This window comes from Aphelocoma coerulescens, chromosome 10 (assembly GCF_041296385.1).
Source record: "Aphelocoma coerulescens isolate FSJ_1873_10779 chromosome 10, UR_Acoe_1.0, whole genome shotgun sequence".
Lineage (NCBI taxonomy): Eukaryota > Metazoa > Chordata > Aves > Passeriformes > Corvidae > Aphelocoma > Aphelocoma coerulescens.
Genome location: NC_091024.1, coordinates 14,075,651 through 14,095,486, shown reverse-complemented (window position 1 = coordinate 14,095,486; position 19,836 = coordinate 14,075,651). Strand labels below are relative to the sequence as shown.

Sequence of the window (19,836 nt, the reverse complement as noted above, 5' to 3'; positions counted from 1 at the left end):
TTATGGGTCACATTGAAATAATTTTGGGGTAGATTTTGCAGTTGATCTTGAAAGGAATCATTGGAAGTGTCTGATAGAGTGACTCAGTTCCTTCCTGTGTGTGATAGTGCTTTCTGGAGCTCACTCAGGAGCATAAGAAATATTCGTGGATCAGAAGTAGTGAGAATGAAGAGCTCTTGCTTGGAGTGTTGTTGGAGTTGCTGCATCCACTGCCCATTTCAGTGGTGTATCCATATGTGCTTTGGCACAGCTAATCTGCCCAAAAGAGCCTTTGAGATACAAAGAGTTTCACCTCATCCTCTAGTTTTATGACTTCCTTTAGACAAAAGGTGCACAGTAGTGTAGAGCAGAAAAATATTAGTAATTCGACTGAGAAATCCAGGAATGCCTTAATTACATCTGTATTGCCTTCAACATTGCAACTTTGTCTTTTGCTCCCTGTCTGGCTACCACCCTGTTCCCATCAGATGGTGTTTGTACAAGCCAGGTCTATATCCTTATCTAGAAATAATACCAGCTGCTGGGGGTGGGTGGAGAAATTGAGGCATCTAAATGTAACAAAGGTAGATCTTCAAATTATACATTCAGATTGCTCTAAATATAAAAGGAAAACCCTCCAGGAATGATTTTGATGTTGGCTGTATACTAGCCTAAATTCTAAAACTGAAGCAAGAAACAGAGTCACTTGATTGTTCTTCATTTTATTGACAACCATTTAATCACAAAGTGTGAAGACTTTGTCATTGCAATCTGAAACAACATATTTGCTGTCTAAGTACAAGTTTAATTAAAACCCATTCATGTGAGAGAAAATAAGCCAGTCTGACTTAACTGACAGTTGAAAACTGTCAGCAACAAAACTCCAAACAAACCAGAAGCTAAAGCACTGCAATAAGTGGTTTTTCTGCTGCATGGAGGTGTTTAGGGACCATTGGACTGAACCCCAAGTATTGTCTCTGTTCTTTATTTTCTTTCTTCAACTCACTTTTTCTTTCACAAATTAATTAGTTTCCTTCTGTATTCATTGTTTTTACCGAGTTATTGTCCTAATGTCCAAGGCAATCCCTTCCACAGTAAATTACATATTAAACATTCACTTGCAAGATTTGAAGCCATGACTCAATTTGCTGTCATAAAGTAGCCAGTGTGGTGCTGAACCCTGCATCAGCTCCCCAGGCTGGGTCCATCAGTGTCCCCAAAATCTCTAAGACTTCGTTCCCCCCTCTTGCTTGGCAGAGCTGCTCTTGTCCTTGGTGAGAGCCCCCTTTGGCCTGGGCACCAAGGGCTGAAGCATCGGTGTCTCCCCAGCTGGTGGAAGGGGAACTCCAGCTGGTCCCTCACTGTCCGGAAGAGCAACAGGACGTGTGTGCCAAGTCTTCTGAGCAGCTCTCCAAGGGTGGCTGCACACCAGGAGCCTGCAGACTGGTAAGTGCAGTGCCATTCTCCATCTGGGAATGCCAACAAGCCATTGGTCTAAAGGTCTCCAAGGGCTTTTGCAAACTGAATTGCTTTTAGATGTAAGAGGAACGTGGTTTGTACAAGTAGTTGATGAAGGTCACTTAAGCAGGTCCAGATTATGTGGGTTGGAGCTGCATCTCCACATGCACTGGAATCCCTTCTTGCCAAAATCTCTTGAATTTTATTGATTTAATAATGAAACTGTCATACAATTTCCTCATTCCTGAAACTTGTTTAAATGCATTTTTTTTTCCAAAGGAGCACATCCCCACTCTGATTTATTTTAAAATGGCTTTTAGAAGGTGTCATCCTTGTGATGAAGTGTTAGTTCTGTGTTGCCAGTGTGCCATTAAAAATTGAATTTCTGACGTTTAAATGTCTCACTCATCCCAAGTGTCACAGTTTGACAGCTCTGCATGTCACATTACAGCAGAGTATTATGAATCCATTTCCTCTGTCAGGTCAAAAAAAAAAAAAAAAAGACTAAAAATGAGAGAAAGCAAAATCTGCAGTCTCCTTCATTAGTTAGATGGAAATTTACAGAAATATGCATATTAACCCTGAAATGACTTAACTGACACTTTGTACCTTGTCTTGTCTGTCTGTGCAGAAGCAGCCGTTGTCCCATGCTCCTGTACAAACACTAAGAGAACGCTGGGACAATCTTTTCAATTGTCTGCAAACTTGACAAACATGGAGTGAGGAATACAAAGGGAATCAACAAACAAATACTGTAACGAAATCAAAACATGGCCAGATCCCATTGTTTATTCTTGACTATGTCAATGAAAAGGTCATGTGGTATATTTCTTGTTGCTTTGTTTTGCCAACTTTAGACAGCTGTAGCTTTGGTGTCCTTTCTTTGTTCATCTATCTGGTATGTGATAACTTCAAAACATGACATCTGATCGGGTTCAAAACATTGGGAGTGTTTGCATCTGTAAGCAGAACTTCGCTATTTTGCCTAAATAATGAAAACGGCCTAGGCTTTCTATGTTTTCTGCCTAGAAGAAAACATAGGTTTTGACCAGGGAGAGTGTAGGGCTTTGACAATAAATTTCTGACGCCTGCCAGCTCGTGGATCTGGCTCCATTTGGCCACTGCCTTCCCAGTGACCGGCATTGCCCAGCCTCTTCCATTGCATGACGCGGCCTCCCGGGAAGAGAGCCCCCAAAAAATAATAGCTGGCATCAGGTGGCTGTTGCTTGAAAAATTTATTCTGCCCTGTAAGTCTCTTCCGTTTGCAGAGAACTTTCAGGAAAAGCGCGAGCGGGGCCCGCCCCGGCCGCGGCGCTGCTCCCCGGGCCCTCGGCGGGGCAGAGCGCGCGCAGGGCGGCGGGCGCGGCCGGCAGGGGGCAGCAGGCGGCCGGCGATGGCGCTGTGGCGGCGGCAGGTGGGGCCCGCGCGGGGCCGCTCGGCACCGGGGCACCGCGGGTCGGCAGCGCCGGGGGTCGGGGCGCGGCCGCTCCGGCGGCACCGCCGCCAAAGGAAAAGCGGGGCGGCCCGGGCAGCAGCGGCCGCGCTGCGGCCGCGGCTGGCGGGGACGCTCGGGGAGCGCCCGGGGGCGGGAGCGGGGCACGTCGAGCGCGCGGCCGCCGGGTGAGCAGCCCGGGACAGCAGCGGGCGGCGGTGGCCGGCCGGGAAGCGGGCACGGATACGGACACGCTGCCGCTCAGGCTGCTCCCTGTCCGTGTCCTCTCCGCGCCTCGACCCGGGACCCGCGAGGGGCCGCCCGCCCTGCCCCGTCGGCCCCGCGCCCGGGCGCAGCCGCCCGCCCGGGGCCGCGCTGCCAGGCAGCGCCGCTGGCGGAGCACCGTGACCCGGTCACCGCGGCCCGACACGGCTTCCCCAGGGCAGCCCGGTCTCTCCCCTTACGCCGCTACCCCCGCCGCGGCCGGGGCTCCCCAGCCTGTGTCGAGCTGGGGCTGCTTGTGCTCCCCGCGGGATGCCCCGGGCGGGGCCGGAGCCGGGACTGGCCTCTCCCGGCCGCGGCGCCTCCCCGCCGGCCCCCGCCTGGCACCGGGGAGCCGAGGGGGAACACGACGGTCCCGGTGACCTCGCTCCCCGCGGCCGTTCTCCGGTGCCGCTCCTCGGGCGGCAGGCAGCGACCCGCGCCCGGGAGCTCCGTGCTCCCGCGGGGTGCCGGGAATCCCCGGGACGGGATGGGGCGCGGGGCCGGGGGGACCTGAGGAGGCTGCGCCGCAGTGAGCGGGGCTGCGCCGCTCTCGCCCTAGGTAGGATGGACCTGCCCCCCTGCCTCTGCCCCCATGTCCAATAAGAAGAGACCCGGCTTGACACCTGCCTATATACAGAGGAGGAGAGCAACATCTTCAGCGCTGGGCTTTGGAGGGGGGGGACCAACCCAAAACACAACACAGCATCAGGGCAGAGTGGGGGGCTCGGTGGTATTATAAAACCCCCCCAAGACTATGACTTCCAGTAAAATTGAGATGCCAGGGGAGGTGAAGGCAGATCCTGCAGCTCTGATGGCATCTCTGCATCTGCTGCCTTCTCCCACTCTCAACCTTGAAATCAAATACACCAAGGTAAGTTGTGTTCATTTGTTCTGGCAGAGAAATTCATGGTTTTCTCTCCAAAGGAGAGATTTTGCTTAAAATCAGTTTCATTTTGCCCTACCCATCCTGAGTGTACAGATAAAGAAAAAAAAAGCAAAACTGCTAAAAGACTGCCTTGAATCTGTAATAAAAGAAACCGATTTTTAGCCCTGTAATCATCTGAAAAAACACGGGATAATAGAAAAGCAAATTCGATCTGCTGGGACTGGCTTTGCCACTTCTCTTTAAATGTACTGTTTTCTATTGAGCTGTTGGGGTTTATTTTCAGTGCAAAATCAGTAGTTCTCGAATATGTTTTAGTTGCTTTTTATGTACTTCAGAGAACATTACTGTACATACCTGTGTATCTCAATCAGAAAATAAAAATGTTTTCTTTCTTGAATTACCCTGTATGCCCAAGGGACTCTTTTACAATTCCTGGAGGACTCTTAATACTATCAGGTTGTTACAGCACTGGAACAGGTCTTTACTAACTTCCATGATTCTTGAATATACCCTTGAACAATATTGCGTGAGGACATATTTTCCCTACTGATCTTTAAGACTAATTTTCATAAAGAGAGGGTTAAGAACAAACCCACTGGGTCAATGTAGAAAAAGCTGCTGGTTTTCTGGGGTGTCTTATGAGACTATATTGCTTTTGTCGATTAAAATGGGCATTAAGAACAATCATTTGTTTGTAAATGCATTTTGCATTTTTAAATTCGTTTATATATTTTTAATCTTTGTATCTTCAGTATCTTTAAAGAATGTTTTAATTTCTGTTGGAGAGGTTTCAAATCTGTTGCATAAACAGATTACAGTGTGTCAGACTTTGTTTCTAATTACTAAGTAACTTAATAGGAAAATAAGCACATCAGCACTGGAAAAAGGTGATAACATTTTTATCTACTGGAAATACAACTTCAGGAGCTTTAATGCTGATAGGAGATTCATTTTGGCTGATGTATTGGAATTTTTTCTCCATATCATCACTTTAAAAGCTTTTCATCTTTTCTATTTTTTTTTAGTGGGTGCCAAAACTAATTTGTCTTCTAATTTGTTACAGCAATTCCTTGTTCTAGAAGAATGTTTCAGAGGAAAGTCAACTATTTTAAATTTCATTACATTTTAATGCAAACTGCAATATGCAAATTTTAAAATGCATATGATTTCTTGCTCATAATTTCTTTTTAAGTAGTTGAAATAAGTAAGGAATGCAGTTATTGGATGCTGTGTACACCTCAGGAGCAATCATAGTGTGCAAATTGTATTTGGCATGAATTTTGTTCATTGCTGGTTTCAGTGTGAACTGTGCTTCAGGAGTGTTTGGTGGGAAATACTTTAGAGTAGTACCACAGCCAATTTGCATCATAAATGTACTTGCATTTGTCTGTTCTAAAACTGGAGAATTGGTTCTAAAAATCTTTGAGAAATACAGCAGTCATCAGCAATCATAGCTTTTTTTCTATGAGAATGTATAGTCACCTTTAATAAATCAATACATAGTGCCATCATCTCAGATCTAAGTTACACATTTTATACTAATGGAACAATTAAAAGAAAGTTATTTCACTTAAATATTAAGCCAAAAACAACGGCAATATGTTTCTTCTAAGCTTGAGTTTGAGATATCAGGTAACTCCTGGTTGCTTTTGAGAAAATTTTGGTTTAGGACAGGTACCAAATGTTTCACTTGGCATATTCCCTGTCTCTGTTTGTCTGTCTGTCTCGCTCTTTCCTCCTTTTTCTCTTTCTCTGCAGGAAATTCAAGTGATTTATAGATAATGGGAGTCTTCAGCTTGGAGTTTTGTCTTGGGCAGGACTTTTATCCAGGATCCACTTTCCCACCTATTACAAAGAAAAACAATCAAAAATGAAATAATGGATTGTAACTTGATTCTTTCTTTTGGGGGAGTGGTCACTTCATGTCTTAAATGACAAACAACTTCCATAAACAATAAATAACATTAGACTCAAGCACTTTGGCAAGGAAAAAAAAGAAAACAACAACCCCAGACCCTGTAAAATCAGACATCTGTAAGCATTCCTAGCAGTCTCCCTCCTGCTTGTTAGCTGGGAATTTTAAATACACAACCAGGACACAGAATTCTTGAACTCTTTATTACAGCTGTCTATGAATGTAAAAACTTAAACATTTGGGAGTTAATTCTTTATGAAAATAGAGATATCTATGAACACTTAAACTTTGTGAAAAAATTTTAAATATATTTTGCCGATTAAATTCTATTTCTGTAATTCTAAAGTTGGTAAATAGACAGGCTCTTTAGAACATCTTAAAATTCCAGGATTCTCTAAGTGACTTTTGTTAAAGATTTGAAACATGTACCGGAAAAAAGAAAATTAATCATTTAATAACTGCATTACCCTTGGGGTTGATGTGAAAGCTCCTTCCACCTACATAGGTAAAACAAATATCACCTGTGTAATTCTCATTTATTTGACTATTTAGCAGAATTATTGAAACTTGTGAAATATTACTCTGGTAAGTTTATTGAAATGAGCAGAAAACTGTATGTGAAGTCCTTCTGATCTGTCCACCTGACAGAAAGCCCAGAGGCAATGTAGGTTTGGATAGGTCAGAAAAAATATGATTTAGTGATGGAAATTACTCGATGCCACAGTTTTATGTAAGATGTGCAGCAGTAGCTATTGGGACTTCAGTATTGGAAATCAGCCTATGCTGCTTTAAAAAAACAGTCATTAGAAATATTTTTCCCACTTTTTAATACCTTGGCACGGTCTGTGAAAAAGAAAGCATTGTAGATGTGTGTAAGAAGAACTGGTGAGCAGGATGTGAACCAGACATGCAGGTGAGTGTTCAAGCACACATGGTTAAGTTTTTTTGTGTGGCTGGCAAGTTCTAGAACTGCTACATTCAGGGTTATCTCTCTTTTCACTGTGATGTCTCCTTAACCCTTTACTTTTTAACATTAACATTTGGGGAAGGATTGCATCTGCAGAATAGGACATCTTGGAATATTGCACGGAATTAGGTTGCTCCACAGCCCTGTGGCACAGCAAGCCCTCTTCAGGCTTGTCAGGAGCGTGCTGGCAGCTCTGCTCCATATGTAAGGGGGCACGTAGGTAGGAAGGGGATCCAGCCCTCCCCCTGGGAAGAAGTCACGCTTCTACAAAAGTCAACTTTGTGCCAGAAACTCTCCCAGAATGGGCTGTTCCAGAAATATCAGATGTGTGAGAGAAGCAGTAGCATGATGTCTGCTAAGGACATGTCATTAGCATGTTTAGTATAGAGAGCACAGCCCAGAGAACCTGACATCTTTTGAGGGTGGTCAGAGGGTTCGCACTGTTACACTGATGCCTCTGTTTTTAGGTTTTACGAAATTCCGTTTTCCCTTCTGAGACTGTTTCCCAAGTATCTGACAGTAGATACGGAATCAGCCCAGTGGATTAAGCCCTTTGCAGCATTTCCCTCCTGCTGTCTCCATTTGAGGGGCTAAAGGTGTTTCTGCAGGATGTGGCTGTCCTTCCTTTGTTATGGCATAATCACATCTGCTTTACAAAGTATTTTCTTTGTGGTTTTAGTAAGTCATGTTGACTTTTTAAAGGACAGCTTGATACAGAACGAGGACCCCAGGACTCTGTCCTGTCACAGCTCTGTCACTATGTCAGGTAGCTGAGTGAATAAACATTCTCAGTTTGCATCATGTTGGGCACACTAGTCCAGATGGATGTTTTAGGTTTTGTTTGTTGCTTGCCAACTGGTTTAAGTCTGAGCAAGAGCTGAACAACTTTAGCATAAGGAAAAGCTGAAGAATTGTGGTTTTGAGAGCTTTTTATAAAGAGGTGCCCTAAAGGGATGAAGTTACAGCGCAGTGGCAGTGGGGAGGTACATGAAACATTTCTGTATTAACAGCCTATGATTTAGCTGACAACCATATCTTCTTTGTGCTGTGTAAAAGGGTTTGCCTCTACCCTTACACCACAGGCTAAAATCTGTCCAGTTTCTATACACAGGCCAGGTAAACTACCCAGCACTGCAACAGAAAGTTATATAGAGGAGTTTGTGTGAAGTGTAGGCAAACTGCTTCTGGGTAGAAGCTAACAAATACATCTCAGATTGTCATATGATAAGCATCTGGGTTTGAAGTACTTTATTGGTAGGTTTCAGTATTTTCATTCCCATTGCACTTCCTTGGCATTACCTTTTTCATTAAAATTTCCAGCACGTGTTTTCCAGATAAAATTCTTGACTGACATTACGATAGGAGGCAGGAAATCTATTTTATTTAGATGAATATGCAGAATCTTTGTTATTTTTTGAACAGAAGACAAGCATTGGCAAAACTCAGGTAAGAGATGAATACATGTACTTTCCCATCTGTCTTTCCCTGAATTAGCTACTTTAGTGCCTTTTGAATTCATATCCACTGAGTGATGCTTGAAAAAACCAGCTTGGCTTTTGGGTCACGTAGGTGAGCACAGTCCTCTTGCAAAAGATGGGGCACAGAAAATTAGAGATGTTTGCATGAAGAGTAGACAAATAGAACAGTACTTTACTTCTACTTTGTGGAACACTTCAGCATCTGATGCTGACACTAGGGATTCCACTCTGTATCATCACATTTGATGTTTTAGTGTACATATTGTATGCAGATTTACTGTTGTTTAAATCTGCAGTTTGAATTCTCTTCTAGTGTATTCATTGTGTTTAGTATTACAATCCATCAATTCAGATGGTGATTGCAAAATATTTATGCACTCCTTTCCAATTAGCAGCCTGAATATGGGATTATTCTTTCCTCCCAAACTTTTATGGTCTTCTGTACAAACCCAATTTACCCAAGTTTTGCATGAGGGAACAAGAAACAAGCATAGCCGTATGTGTATCCAGCCCCTGCCTTTCCTTATTCCAGTACAGCCACTACAGCCATGAGCCTTAAAAACCCAGAAAGCACTGGGCTGAACTAGCCCCAGCTAGAAAACTACAGCAGACTACTGTGTTACTGAGGGGTAACTATGGTAGCAGTGACCTCTCACTGTGCTGAATCTGCAGGGAGAGGCTGGATCTTTAGGGGAAAATGCACCCTGGTTTAATACATCAAGCTTTATAATAATATATTGCAGGCTCTGTCCAGTTGGTAGGGTAAGATGATGCACTGAAAGACTTTCTCATTGCTTTTCTCATTGCAAAAAATGTTTAACATTTAAAGTCTTCAAATGCAAAAGATCCATGTATTTATTTGCATACCAAAACCAGAAGGCTTGTAATTATCAGAGCACTTGCCTGAGTTGAAAGGCAGACAAATTCATACCCCTGCTCTGAAGCCAACAGAGCAGAAACTTTAATATGGATCCCTAATTTCTGATGGGGAATATGTCCAAATTTTGCCAACTTTGGCTGTCTTTGGAAAGAATTTCATGTTATCTGCTGTTGGATAATTCACTTCTAAGTATTTATGAGGTCTCAGAGACATCAGCTTGATAGCCCAGTAGGCTGGACAGTTATGAAGGAAAAGTAGGATTCAGGTCTTTGCTCCAAAAATAATCATGCTGTTGGACAGAGCAGAGAATAACACATGCTCTCACACTCTCACTCTTTCATTCTGACAAAAAAAAAGACAACCCCTCATTAATTCTCCGTTTTATTTTGCCCTTCAGCAACATTTCCCACAGAAGTTCACCAATTCCAGTGCATTTCCATATTACATTTCTATCTTGTGCATTTTCTGATAAATCCCACAGTCCAAAAATTCTTGATGCAGTTTGTCTATCTCCCTGTCCATGCAAAATTGTTCTTGGCAGATCTTAATGGGCTCTGCCAGTTTGAAGTTATTCACTACCATAAACTGCCTGGGAGGACCACCCCATGGAACCACTGGATCCAGTTGTCCTCCTTTCTTTACAGTGCACATGAGCAGTTCCTTTCAGTGAGCTGTTCATGGACATTGCAAATCAGTGGGAACAGATCAGCATCCAGAAGTTGTCTGAACCCTTCCTTCCAAGAGGCTTGGCTTTGTATTTCCTGCCTTTGGCAAATTTCGTCTCCTTTGAGTTGCCCAAATGTCATTTCACTTCAGCCCCCATCATATTTTCTACAATACTCTGATTAGCCTGAACATTTTTATCTACAAACTCTGTACCTTACTATTAATGATCTGCAAAGACAGGTGAGCCAAGATGTCGATTGCCAGTCACAGTAATGAAGGGGCACCTTGCTATTAACCTCTTTCCAGGGAGAATTATCCGTTTATTTCCAGTCTTTTTATCTTATCTCTTAACCACTTTTTAATCCATGGCAGGACTTTATCTTTCACCATATGGTTACTAACTTTCCTTAATAGCCTCTTGCTAAGGACTTTATCATCAAAAGCCTTTTTAAAGTCTAAATAAATTATATCCACTGATTCATCTCGGCTCCTCATTTGACTAACTATCTTCCAAGAAATCTCACACATTTACAGAGATAAATGACAAAAGATGAGTTCAGTGGTCCGTATCATAAATTCTTTGTCAGGTCTTGCATATAGTCATATTTCTTCTTTTACAGTTTTGTAGCTATCTTTTGTAAGGCTGGACTGTAACATTCATTATTTTTTGAAAATTCTTTAATTCTCCCCAATTCTAAAAAACCCCACAGCTTTTTATCTGTTTGGGGTTTTTTAGGAGTAGAACTCATTCCCTGAAACAAGTAACCAATACATGAAATCTAGTTCAGCTGAAAAAAATGACAGACAAAAAACAAATTTAAACAAAGACAAGATCATTAGGAAGCTATGTGTAAATGTAATATAAGAATAGATGTGTAGAGGTTTAAAAAATCTTCAGAAAGTTGCAGTTCTATGCAGTTCTCTAGTGAGGAATCCTCAGACAAGGGCTGGCATCCCTACTTAAAGCACAGTAAGTGCATGAATAACTGTGTGAAGATTTACTACTAAGTATTATGCAGAGAACGATAAAGTCTAAAAATTTATTTCCATCCAAGGGCTCAATCATTCATTACTGTTGTGTTTACTCAAATGAATTCCTGTTCAAACTGCGTATTCCTATCTGGTTTTCTCCAAAACACAAGTTCCCTATTTCAGAATTTTTCCAAAAACATATTTCTATTCATCAGTCTTTTCTGTAAATAGTCATCTACCTTTGTGACATGAATGCAACACATCAATGCTAAGTCACATGGTGAACTAAGTTTTAGGAGCACTTCATTACTAAAAGTGTGATATGTGAAGCCACATCAAAGTGTTGCTGCAATAGCATTGCTGCAATAGTCTTCCAAATGACAGAAGAAAAAAAGGACCTAATCCTTGATTACTTGGAGTCAGTGCCTTTCACAGAGAGCCTAGTGAACTATAGTTTTATCTATGACTTGAAACATAATGCATTCCAGCTTTGTTGGACTGAAGTGGGAAAATACTGCAGAGAACCATCCACATCACATTCTGTGACCCAAGTGAAAATGTTTAAGGTCAGCTCAATCTCAATTTGCCTCAGCTGGAGGCTAAAACACAAGGACCACACTGACTACTAGGGTATATAGACCTTAATCTGTGAGGGATTCATAGGTAATGAAGACTTTGAATTGAACTCAAAATCTAGGGGGATGCTATGGGACAGCTGTGAGGGGCCTACAGCAGGCGGTGTGGTTACAGAAAGGGTATGTTTGCTAATTTCCATGTGGATTTATACTATGCCCTAATTTAAAATAAGTGAGTTACAAAAAAATCCATTTGGAAAGTCATGAAGATACCAGAAGTGTTGCATGGTAAAACAGGCTGCAGCCCCTTTGCTGAACTTGGAAAGAGGATGCCAGGGGGTCACTGTCCTCTTACCATGCTCTGGTCCTGTGGCAGTGATTACATTAAATCTCTCAGGTTTTACTCAGAAACTATCAGAAAGTGCCTTTCCATATAGAAATTCCAAACACGTGTATTTATACAGGTAAGGTCTTGCCTCTAAAGTGAGACTGATTTATTTCCAAAGCAGAGCTCTTTATAGTTTTGGGTAAATATAGGTATTTTTAGACTGTCTTATAAAGGCTGATTTTATAGTCTTGTGAATAGGTCAGCATGCTTTAAATTTGGCCCCAAGTGATTAGAGCTGGTTAGAACCTCGAGTGTACATTTCATCTGAAATAGATCTCTCCAACTGGAAGATTCTTCCAGGTCTGTGCTATGGCATTGTTTTCTCATGTTTCAGTGGGAAAAACCACCACTTAATACATCATCATCATCCTCCTCATCACCCCACCATCACCCTGGTACACTCTTAGTGGCTTTTAAGCAATTCCTGATGCCTTAGCTTTTGAAAACTGGAAGAACCGAGATGCATTAGCATTCAGGATTTCTCTTTATTTCAGGAACTTTATTTCAACTCCTTGTAGCACAACTGGGAATGAAGCACTGGGCCTATCCTGGGCACAGCCCTTAAATGATTTTTGGTATACTACTGCTGTAAGATTTTTAGTAAACATGATTCCCCAGAACAATTATTTTATCTGTCCTTTTCTAGTGTTCCAACTAGTGGCTCTGCTTTTCTAATTTTTGACCAGAAATATAATCTACTTTGGGATAGCCAAATAAGGATCTCCCCAAAATGAGTAGCCACCTCTGGAACTATTTTCAGTGTCCCTTCCATAGCCAGGTTGTTTTCAGAATCCAGTGACTCTCCCACAGCCCATATCTGCTTATTTACTTAATTTAAGCTTCTCTTGGCTGTTTTATTTGTGTTACCTTTTTGGTAATTGTCTTCAAAATATTTAGTATATTTAGTATAAATTTTTATTTTTTGTGTTTTCCAGCCTTCTTTTCCTCTCATATCTTCTTTCTTTGCCACCCCATTTATTTTCTCGCTTGTGCTTCCCGTTTTTAGCCTTGGGAATGCAAATCATCTTTGACTCTTTCACATTCTTAAGCCTCCATGCTGATTCTATGGATTTTAATTTCCGAGCTTCAAGCAGGGAGTTTCTAAGTTACTTCCTCTTTAAAAAAAATCTGCTTCTTGAAGTTTAGTATCCCAGAGAGTAGGGCTTCTTCATGTGTTTCTCTCCTGCAATGAAGCTGGAACTATTTACATGGTAACCATTTCTCAGGGGTTCAGACACAATTTTTAGTCCTTGACAGGACTATGTCAAATGCTGTTTACATTAGGATACAGAAAAGTCTGTTCTCTACACACTATTTCAGTGCAGCTCTCACTGAACTAATACGGAATTATTTTGGCACCAGCCTTACTGCCTTCATACTCTTTTTCCTCTCTGATACCACTTCAGTGTCACTTCAGTTGCTCTTATTTAGAAGTTGGTACCTCACTCCTGGTATTATCCTTCATGATCTACACTGCTTCTGTATCTGTGGGTCTGCATTTTGTGTTATTCTTCTCCTCCAAGCAGTGCCCACGCAACACGTTGCACACAGAGCTGCTCCCCACTCTGCAGCCCGACTTGTCCTCCCTACACAGCTTACACATAAAAAGTGTGGTATGCCTCTGATAATTCTCATCCCCTTATGCTCAAAAAATGCTCGTTTTTTTCCTCTCCATGATACAGTCCAGATCACCCATTTTCACACTCAGCTTTCTTAGGCTAGTTTATAGGCACTTGTGCTTTTCTTTCCCAACTATAAGATGACCTAGATGAAAATTGTGATCTAGTTAGTTGAAAAACCCTGTAGTCTTTTCAGCTCAATTGCAAAAGCACTTCCCATGACACTGCACCTCACTTTTATTTACCACTCTGCTAGTGTAAAATGTCCTTAAAATAAAATTTAATTTTAAACTGGGTTTAATACTTCTTTATATTGTCAAATTGATTTTAGAATTTATGTAACTGACAGGTGGATACATAGATTTCTTTTTATTTTAAGGAACACTTCATTTTGTTGTCTGAAACATATTTGGAGTATATTTTAAACATTCTTTGCACCCAGACATAAAAGCAGTGTCCCGATTCCACTGGATATTTTCAAAGCTTACCATAACATATGCATGTTACATTTGCTTATGTTTCTTTTCAGCTGTAACAGAAATAGTTTAAGTTTATTCTTGAGTTGTTCAAAACTAGTAAGAAATTACCACCTTCCTTCCAAATCAAAGGACTTACTTTATTTTTTCCAGTTGCTTCAGTTGTGACATGCTGTTGCAGCAGTCCTGTGTGGAATGGCCTGCATGGACCTTGAGAAACAAGCACAGTTGTTTTTCAGGACATATTGCTAAGCCTTTACCCCCTTTTCCATCAGTGCTTGATGTTTTGTTGGTCTTCCTCTTTTTGTCCTTATCACACTTTCTTTACCACAGCTACTTAACGGCCTCTTCCCTTTTGTGATGTTTACTGGATGCTGTTTTCCTGAAAGGTGTGAATCAAGCTCTGCTTTTTCACAATCCATTTGAAATTGTGATATAAGAGTAACACTAAATGTGCTATAGCTATGCTGATGAGGGCCTAGGAGTCTTGGTGGTCCAACCCTTTGTAGTGATTTTTAAATCCATTTGTTACATTACTAAAGATGTTTTTAGCTGGCATCACTCAACTGCAAGTGTTAATATTCTGCTCCATCACATCTTTCAGAAGGCATTAATTGATTCAGCCTCACTGTAAAACTGTGACAAGGTTCCTTCACAGATGGGGGAGTGTAACCATGACTAACTCAGACAGTAGGTCAGTGTCAGAGGCAGGATCTCTTGCTAAACCAGCCAGACTACAAGGAGATCAAGCCTCTATTTTTGTACATGGTATTCTGGGAAATGGCAATACAGATGAATTTCAGAGCCGATGTTTACCTGTGGATGCATGTCTGCATTTCTGTATGTTATTAATTGTATGCTTCTCTGTGTGCTCACCTATACATGCACACGTGGTACAGATGAAAAGACCCCTTTCTTTGTGCTCTTTGCTCTCTTTCTGTGTCACTTTATCAGAAGTTCTCTCTGTTGTTGTTCCTCTGAGCATTGTAAGGGAAGCAGTGCCCTCCTTACTGCAAGATCTGCATAATGAGTTCAGACGAAGCTGGAGCTGGTGATGTTGCTCCCTTCTGTACTTCTCTTTAGGAGGAGGAATATTCCATAAGTGCAAAGCGGTGACAGTACTAGAACTCCAGTTCTGGGATTGCTTCTATTCACATCTCAAAGGTTTTGTTTTAGTAAGGCACTCCAGCATGGAGGGAGAAGGAAGGCCCTTCTATTTAGATGCCAAGCAGAAGCCCAGTGCAGAACATGCTCACTGACTGGTGCAGCACAGCTCTTCCTCCCTGCAGCCAAGACAATTGCTTTTAATGTTTGGATTCTGCATGAAACGCAAATGTGTTCATGCTCTTGCTCTCTGTCTCAGTTCATTTCTTTCCTTGAGGAAGCAACAGGACAAATCCTTTGATAACTTATTTCCTGGTTAGAAGCCTTTACCTGCTTTCCCGGAGTGGTTCCTATGACTGGGAACCTTTGTAGTCAGCTCCTCCAGCTGTTTGCCTAAATGGTCTTTGGGGAGACTAAAAGCAGTGAACCAGCAATAGCAACATTTGACTTCAGCCAGGTCCCATGGGAATTTAGTTATTACTCACTGGATTGGATTGGCAACATACCTTATACCAGGTACCTGCCAAAGGTTGCATTGCCATGAACCTTCACAAACAGCTGTCACTGGTGTGCTCCTTGCAGGAAGGGGGTGACACGTTTGCTGTAATTAATACTGGCCTCCATACCTTTACATACCAATAGTACTTGCAATGTCTGGGTGAAAAATTTCTCAGATTAAAGTCTTGATAGTGATTTTAGCCATTTAGCGATCATGTGTCATTGTGTTCACTACAGGCATAAATCCTGTCATGTAAACAGCAGGGAAACATATTCTGGCATCATTACAAGGCACTCCAGCAGAGAAAAATGGAGTTTGGTTAGAAAGGGGAAAAGAAACATGAATTTTAAAGGAAATGAGGAGAGGGGGATCTTGGGACTGTATGTATGAATATTCAAGTTTTTTAAGGAAGGCTCTTTATTGACAAGACTTACAGCACACTTTGCTCATTTAAGGAAAGCTCAGTATAGCCAGGTTTTGGGTTTGCCCTAGTCCATGTTTTTAATACTGCGTGTTTGGCAAAAGTTTAGGGTCATGTTTTTCATTTACATACTCAAAGTTACTAGTCTGTTTCTATTTGAAGGTAAATAGAAGAGCTCATTTTTCATGCAGGCCTTCATCTCTATACAGAATAGCTTGCCGGTCATATATATAAAAATGTTAAATTCTATCAATCATTGGCATAATTTTGGTATATCCTCAAGTGTTCTATTTGACTGAGACTGTAATCAGCTCTTGCAAGAACACTCCACATCCAATTTTAGCCTTAGCATCACAGTGTACTTTGAGGTGTAAATCTGTCAGGTATGCAAGCACAGCAGGATACTTTGACAGTTTAAACCCAGTTCTCCCATATCAACCTTATGAATAATAAAAAGCAGAATGGCCTATTCCAGTTTTGTATATGTAAAGGCAATGACTTAATCAACAGAAAGAACGGGAGGATAAATCAGAGCTGAACTCAGAGGAAAGGGAGTCTCACAGTTTCTTCTCTCCAGAAGAATATTCTAAACTAAATAAATCAGTATTTTTCCAAGACTTTTTATTGAAAATAATTTCCAGCCTGAGAGATTTCATTGCAGCATTGAATGAGAGATGTTGGGTTCCTTTGCATGTTCTTGAAGAGCAAAAAAGAATTTATAAATCAGACTTCTGGGAATTGTTATCTCACAGCTTCTTCTAACAAACACAACAATTTGTTTTAAAGGCTTTCACCAAAGATGTCATAAGTGGTAATCCCTATGTTGTAAGTGGGTACTTAATGTGATTTAACTTAATGCTGATGATGCAAAGCTATTCTCCCCCAAAGCCCATTAAGAACATCCAATTTTCTGGTAGACTAACACTCCTGCTTACTATCGTAGAGATAAGTGACTGTTTAACCAGGACAATAAGGAATACTTTCAAACCAAGGCTGCAAAACTGAGTGGCCACAAAACTTTCTTTGTGAAAGTTCAGATTTTGAATGTAAATGTTTATGAAATCGTTAGCCGTGGTCTAGTAAGAAAAAGGCCAGTGCAAGCCATTTGTGTAAATTAAGTAAAGAAACTGATAAATAATGAGTTTTATTTCATGTCTCTCTAAAGTGCAGATAATTCTAACAGTTTATCCAAGACAAAGCTTCTCACACCACATGCTTTTTGTGGATTCTGTACATGCAGAATGGCACAAAAGGAAATGTCTCTGGAATCATTAACAAACCATGCTAACAGTAATATTTGAAAAGCTTCAGGATGCAAAGTAGAAGTGAAGGCAAACTTTTCAGAAGCTTAAGGCTGCTCACTTGGGTCTAATATAGACTTAGCACTTTGCAGGTCAGTGGCTCTGCTATTTGTCTCTGACCTAACAGATCTGGAGTTCTTCACATCAAAACCAAGTCTTGCTGAGCTGAGATCAAACGTGTTAAGGTAAGGATCTTGCCAGTGATTTATCGTGCCAGGGAGGGTGATCAGGCCATAAGGGGCCACTGCAAATGAAGCTGACATTCCAGCAATTTCTCATGTGTAGTTATAAGGTAATTTTCTCAGGCAGAGCTTTTAAGTCAAAATAAATTTGCTCATTGTATTTTTCTATGTTGACTATAATGTCTGAAATCCTAGGAGGAATATTTATTTATGCAGCACAGCTAATTTCTAAGTAAGAACTTGCTCTTGGTGACGAACATTTAAAATGGCAGTTACCTACAAGGGAGATTAAGTCCTTCCAAGTGGCAGAGCATGTTTCCCATGTACAGATAAAAAGCTCACACTGTTTTCTGTCACACATAAGGAGCACACAGGACTTGCAATGCACAAACAATGCAAAAAACAGCAGAACTACACAGAGTAATATGAGTCTTGTTTGTACAAACCCCTCCTCATTCCCACCATTTCAAATGAGTGCTTGTGGAAGGGTTTCCAGGATCAAGTTCTTAATAGCCACAACTTCATTAAAGCCCAGTGACAGCCCAATAATTGATTCTGTAAACAAATACTCCCTCCTCTCCACTCTTGATGTAGTGGATTTTTAAAAATATTTAATTATTTCATTTTTTAAGGTGCAATAAGTGACATCAAGGATCATACTCCATAAAAACCACTGCCATCCTTGCCCAACTCATCCACTGATGGCTTGTCTTTGTTACTAGTGAAAATGGAGAGAATACTTAATTTTTTAGTCATCCTGGTTTCACAAGCAATGTTTTCTGATGCAGTTAAAGAAAGAGAATGAATGTTCTTCTCCAGCAATTAAACAGTCCCGCTGATGAAAGGATAAGTAAAGCTTTGGAGCTTAGTTTCTTAGGAATACATGAAATATTACCTGAGCTATGTATTACCTGCTCCTGTATTGTTCTACTAACAGCAGATAAATTCTTCATTAACTGAAAAAAGTAAAAATTACTTTGAGGAAAGCCTTTATGTGCTGCAAGCAAAGTTTCTTCCCACATGTTTAATAAGGCAGCCAAAAGGAGTAAAATGTTTGTGGTGGGCATAGTTCAACAGACAATACAATCTGAAGTTTCTTCTCCTTAGATTAATTTTCTTGAACAACCAGGCGCAAAATAATCCCTTTAATGAGAGTGAATTGAAATAACGGATGCTGTATCAGCATGTGGCACAGTGAGAAACTAAAATAGGAAAGGGTATCATCACAGTTTGGCAGCCAGGGTTTTGTGCAGGAAATACTTGGGGGGAGGAGGAAAGTAAGCACGCTACTGCATGTTGTTAAGACTTATTTAATCTTCTTAACTAATTACTCACACTTCCTAATTCAAAATCATACAAACAAAAATGTTTAGATAAGCTGGGAGTTTTTTCAAATGTGTGCCCCCTACAGCTTAGAAAACAAACATGACAGGTTTCCCCTGTCTGATGTGCTGCCATTTGCAGAAGAACAGTCCCAACTCCCAGAAAGACAGAAGACTAATTAAGACAGGAAGACAGGCAGGTCAAACATTTGGTGTGAGGGATGTGGGACATAGGGGAGAAAAAATCATGTTACATTCCACTTTCACAGCAGACTGACGGGAGGCTTCAAGCCCTTCCTCCGATTCCATTTGCTGCTCAGAGACCCTGGATTCCTCTGGTTTCTCCTCCCATCACACCCCTTTCCTAGCATACCATTCCCTAAACCTATTCTATCTGTGAGCTGGCTCAGTGGGGGACTTGCCCTAGCTGCCTTTAAGTACCTGAACAAAACATCAGGTGAGCAGAACAGGGCAGCAGCCCCTGCAGACAGGTCCTGCTTTGCCCTCTTCTCCCACCTCTCTGGGACTGAAAAGGGGCCGAGCTCCTGCCACCATTAGGGCTCAATCATGGGAATCCTCCTCCAGGTCATGTCGGCCACACTGAAGCCTGACTTCATTTACACAGGCTGACATGTCGCTGAACCTTGATGTATTCACCTCTTTTAAATACCTGGCTTCTGATCCAAAGTCCACTTGTACGAAGGACTGGCTTTGATTTTGGTAGAGTTGACTCAGGCCTTGCTATTTGGGATTTACACCCAGAGAAGGTAAACACCCTGGTCTGCTCATCAGACACCTGCCTTTGGCACAGGACTGGGCTTGCACAAGCATAATTGTACCAGAGCTGGCCACACTGCTGCACTGACAGCAAAACCAGAGCAGCCCCACTCACTTCTTGGGCATTTTATTTCTGATCCCACTTTTTTGATCCTCTGTATGTTGTAGTATGTTTGTAAAGGTTTAAAATTCTCCAACCCTCTCAGTACACTCACAAGTTTGGGCTCTTGAGTGAAATTTCAAGTTTGAATTTATGAAGGAAAGCCCCATTTATG

At 41.5% G+C, this 19,836-nt stretch overlaps 1 protein-coding gene across 3 annotated transcripts in view; it reads left to right on the top strand.

Moving 5' to 3' along the window:
• The first annotated feature begins 1,264 nt into the window (after window positions 1-1,264).
• The window catches only part of ALDH1A2 (aldehyde dehydrogenase 1 family member A2), a 56,567-nt gene continuing 37,995 nt past the window's right edge, over window positions 1,265-19,836 (top strand). The window contains exons 1-2 of one of the 3 annotated variants that reach the window (XM_069026219.1): window positions 1,358-1,425; window positions 3,693-4,004. In XM_069026219.1, coding sequence (XP_068882320.1) covers window positions 3,888-4,004 — 117 coding nt within the window. In that variant the 5' untranslated portion in view covers window positions 1,358-1,425; window positions 3,693-3,887. Of the gene's footprint in view, window positions 1,426-3,692; window positions 4,005-19,836 lie in introns of all 3 variants that reach the window. The other 2 variants (XM_069026221.1, XM_069026220.1) reach the window with 2 other exon arrangements.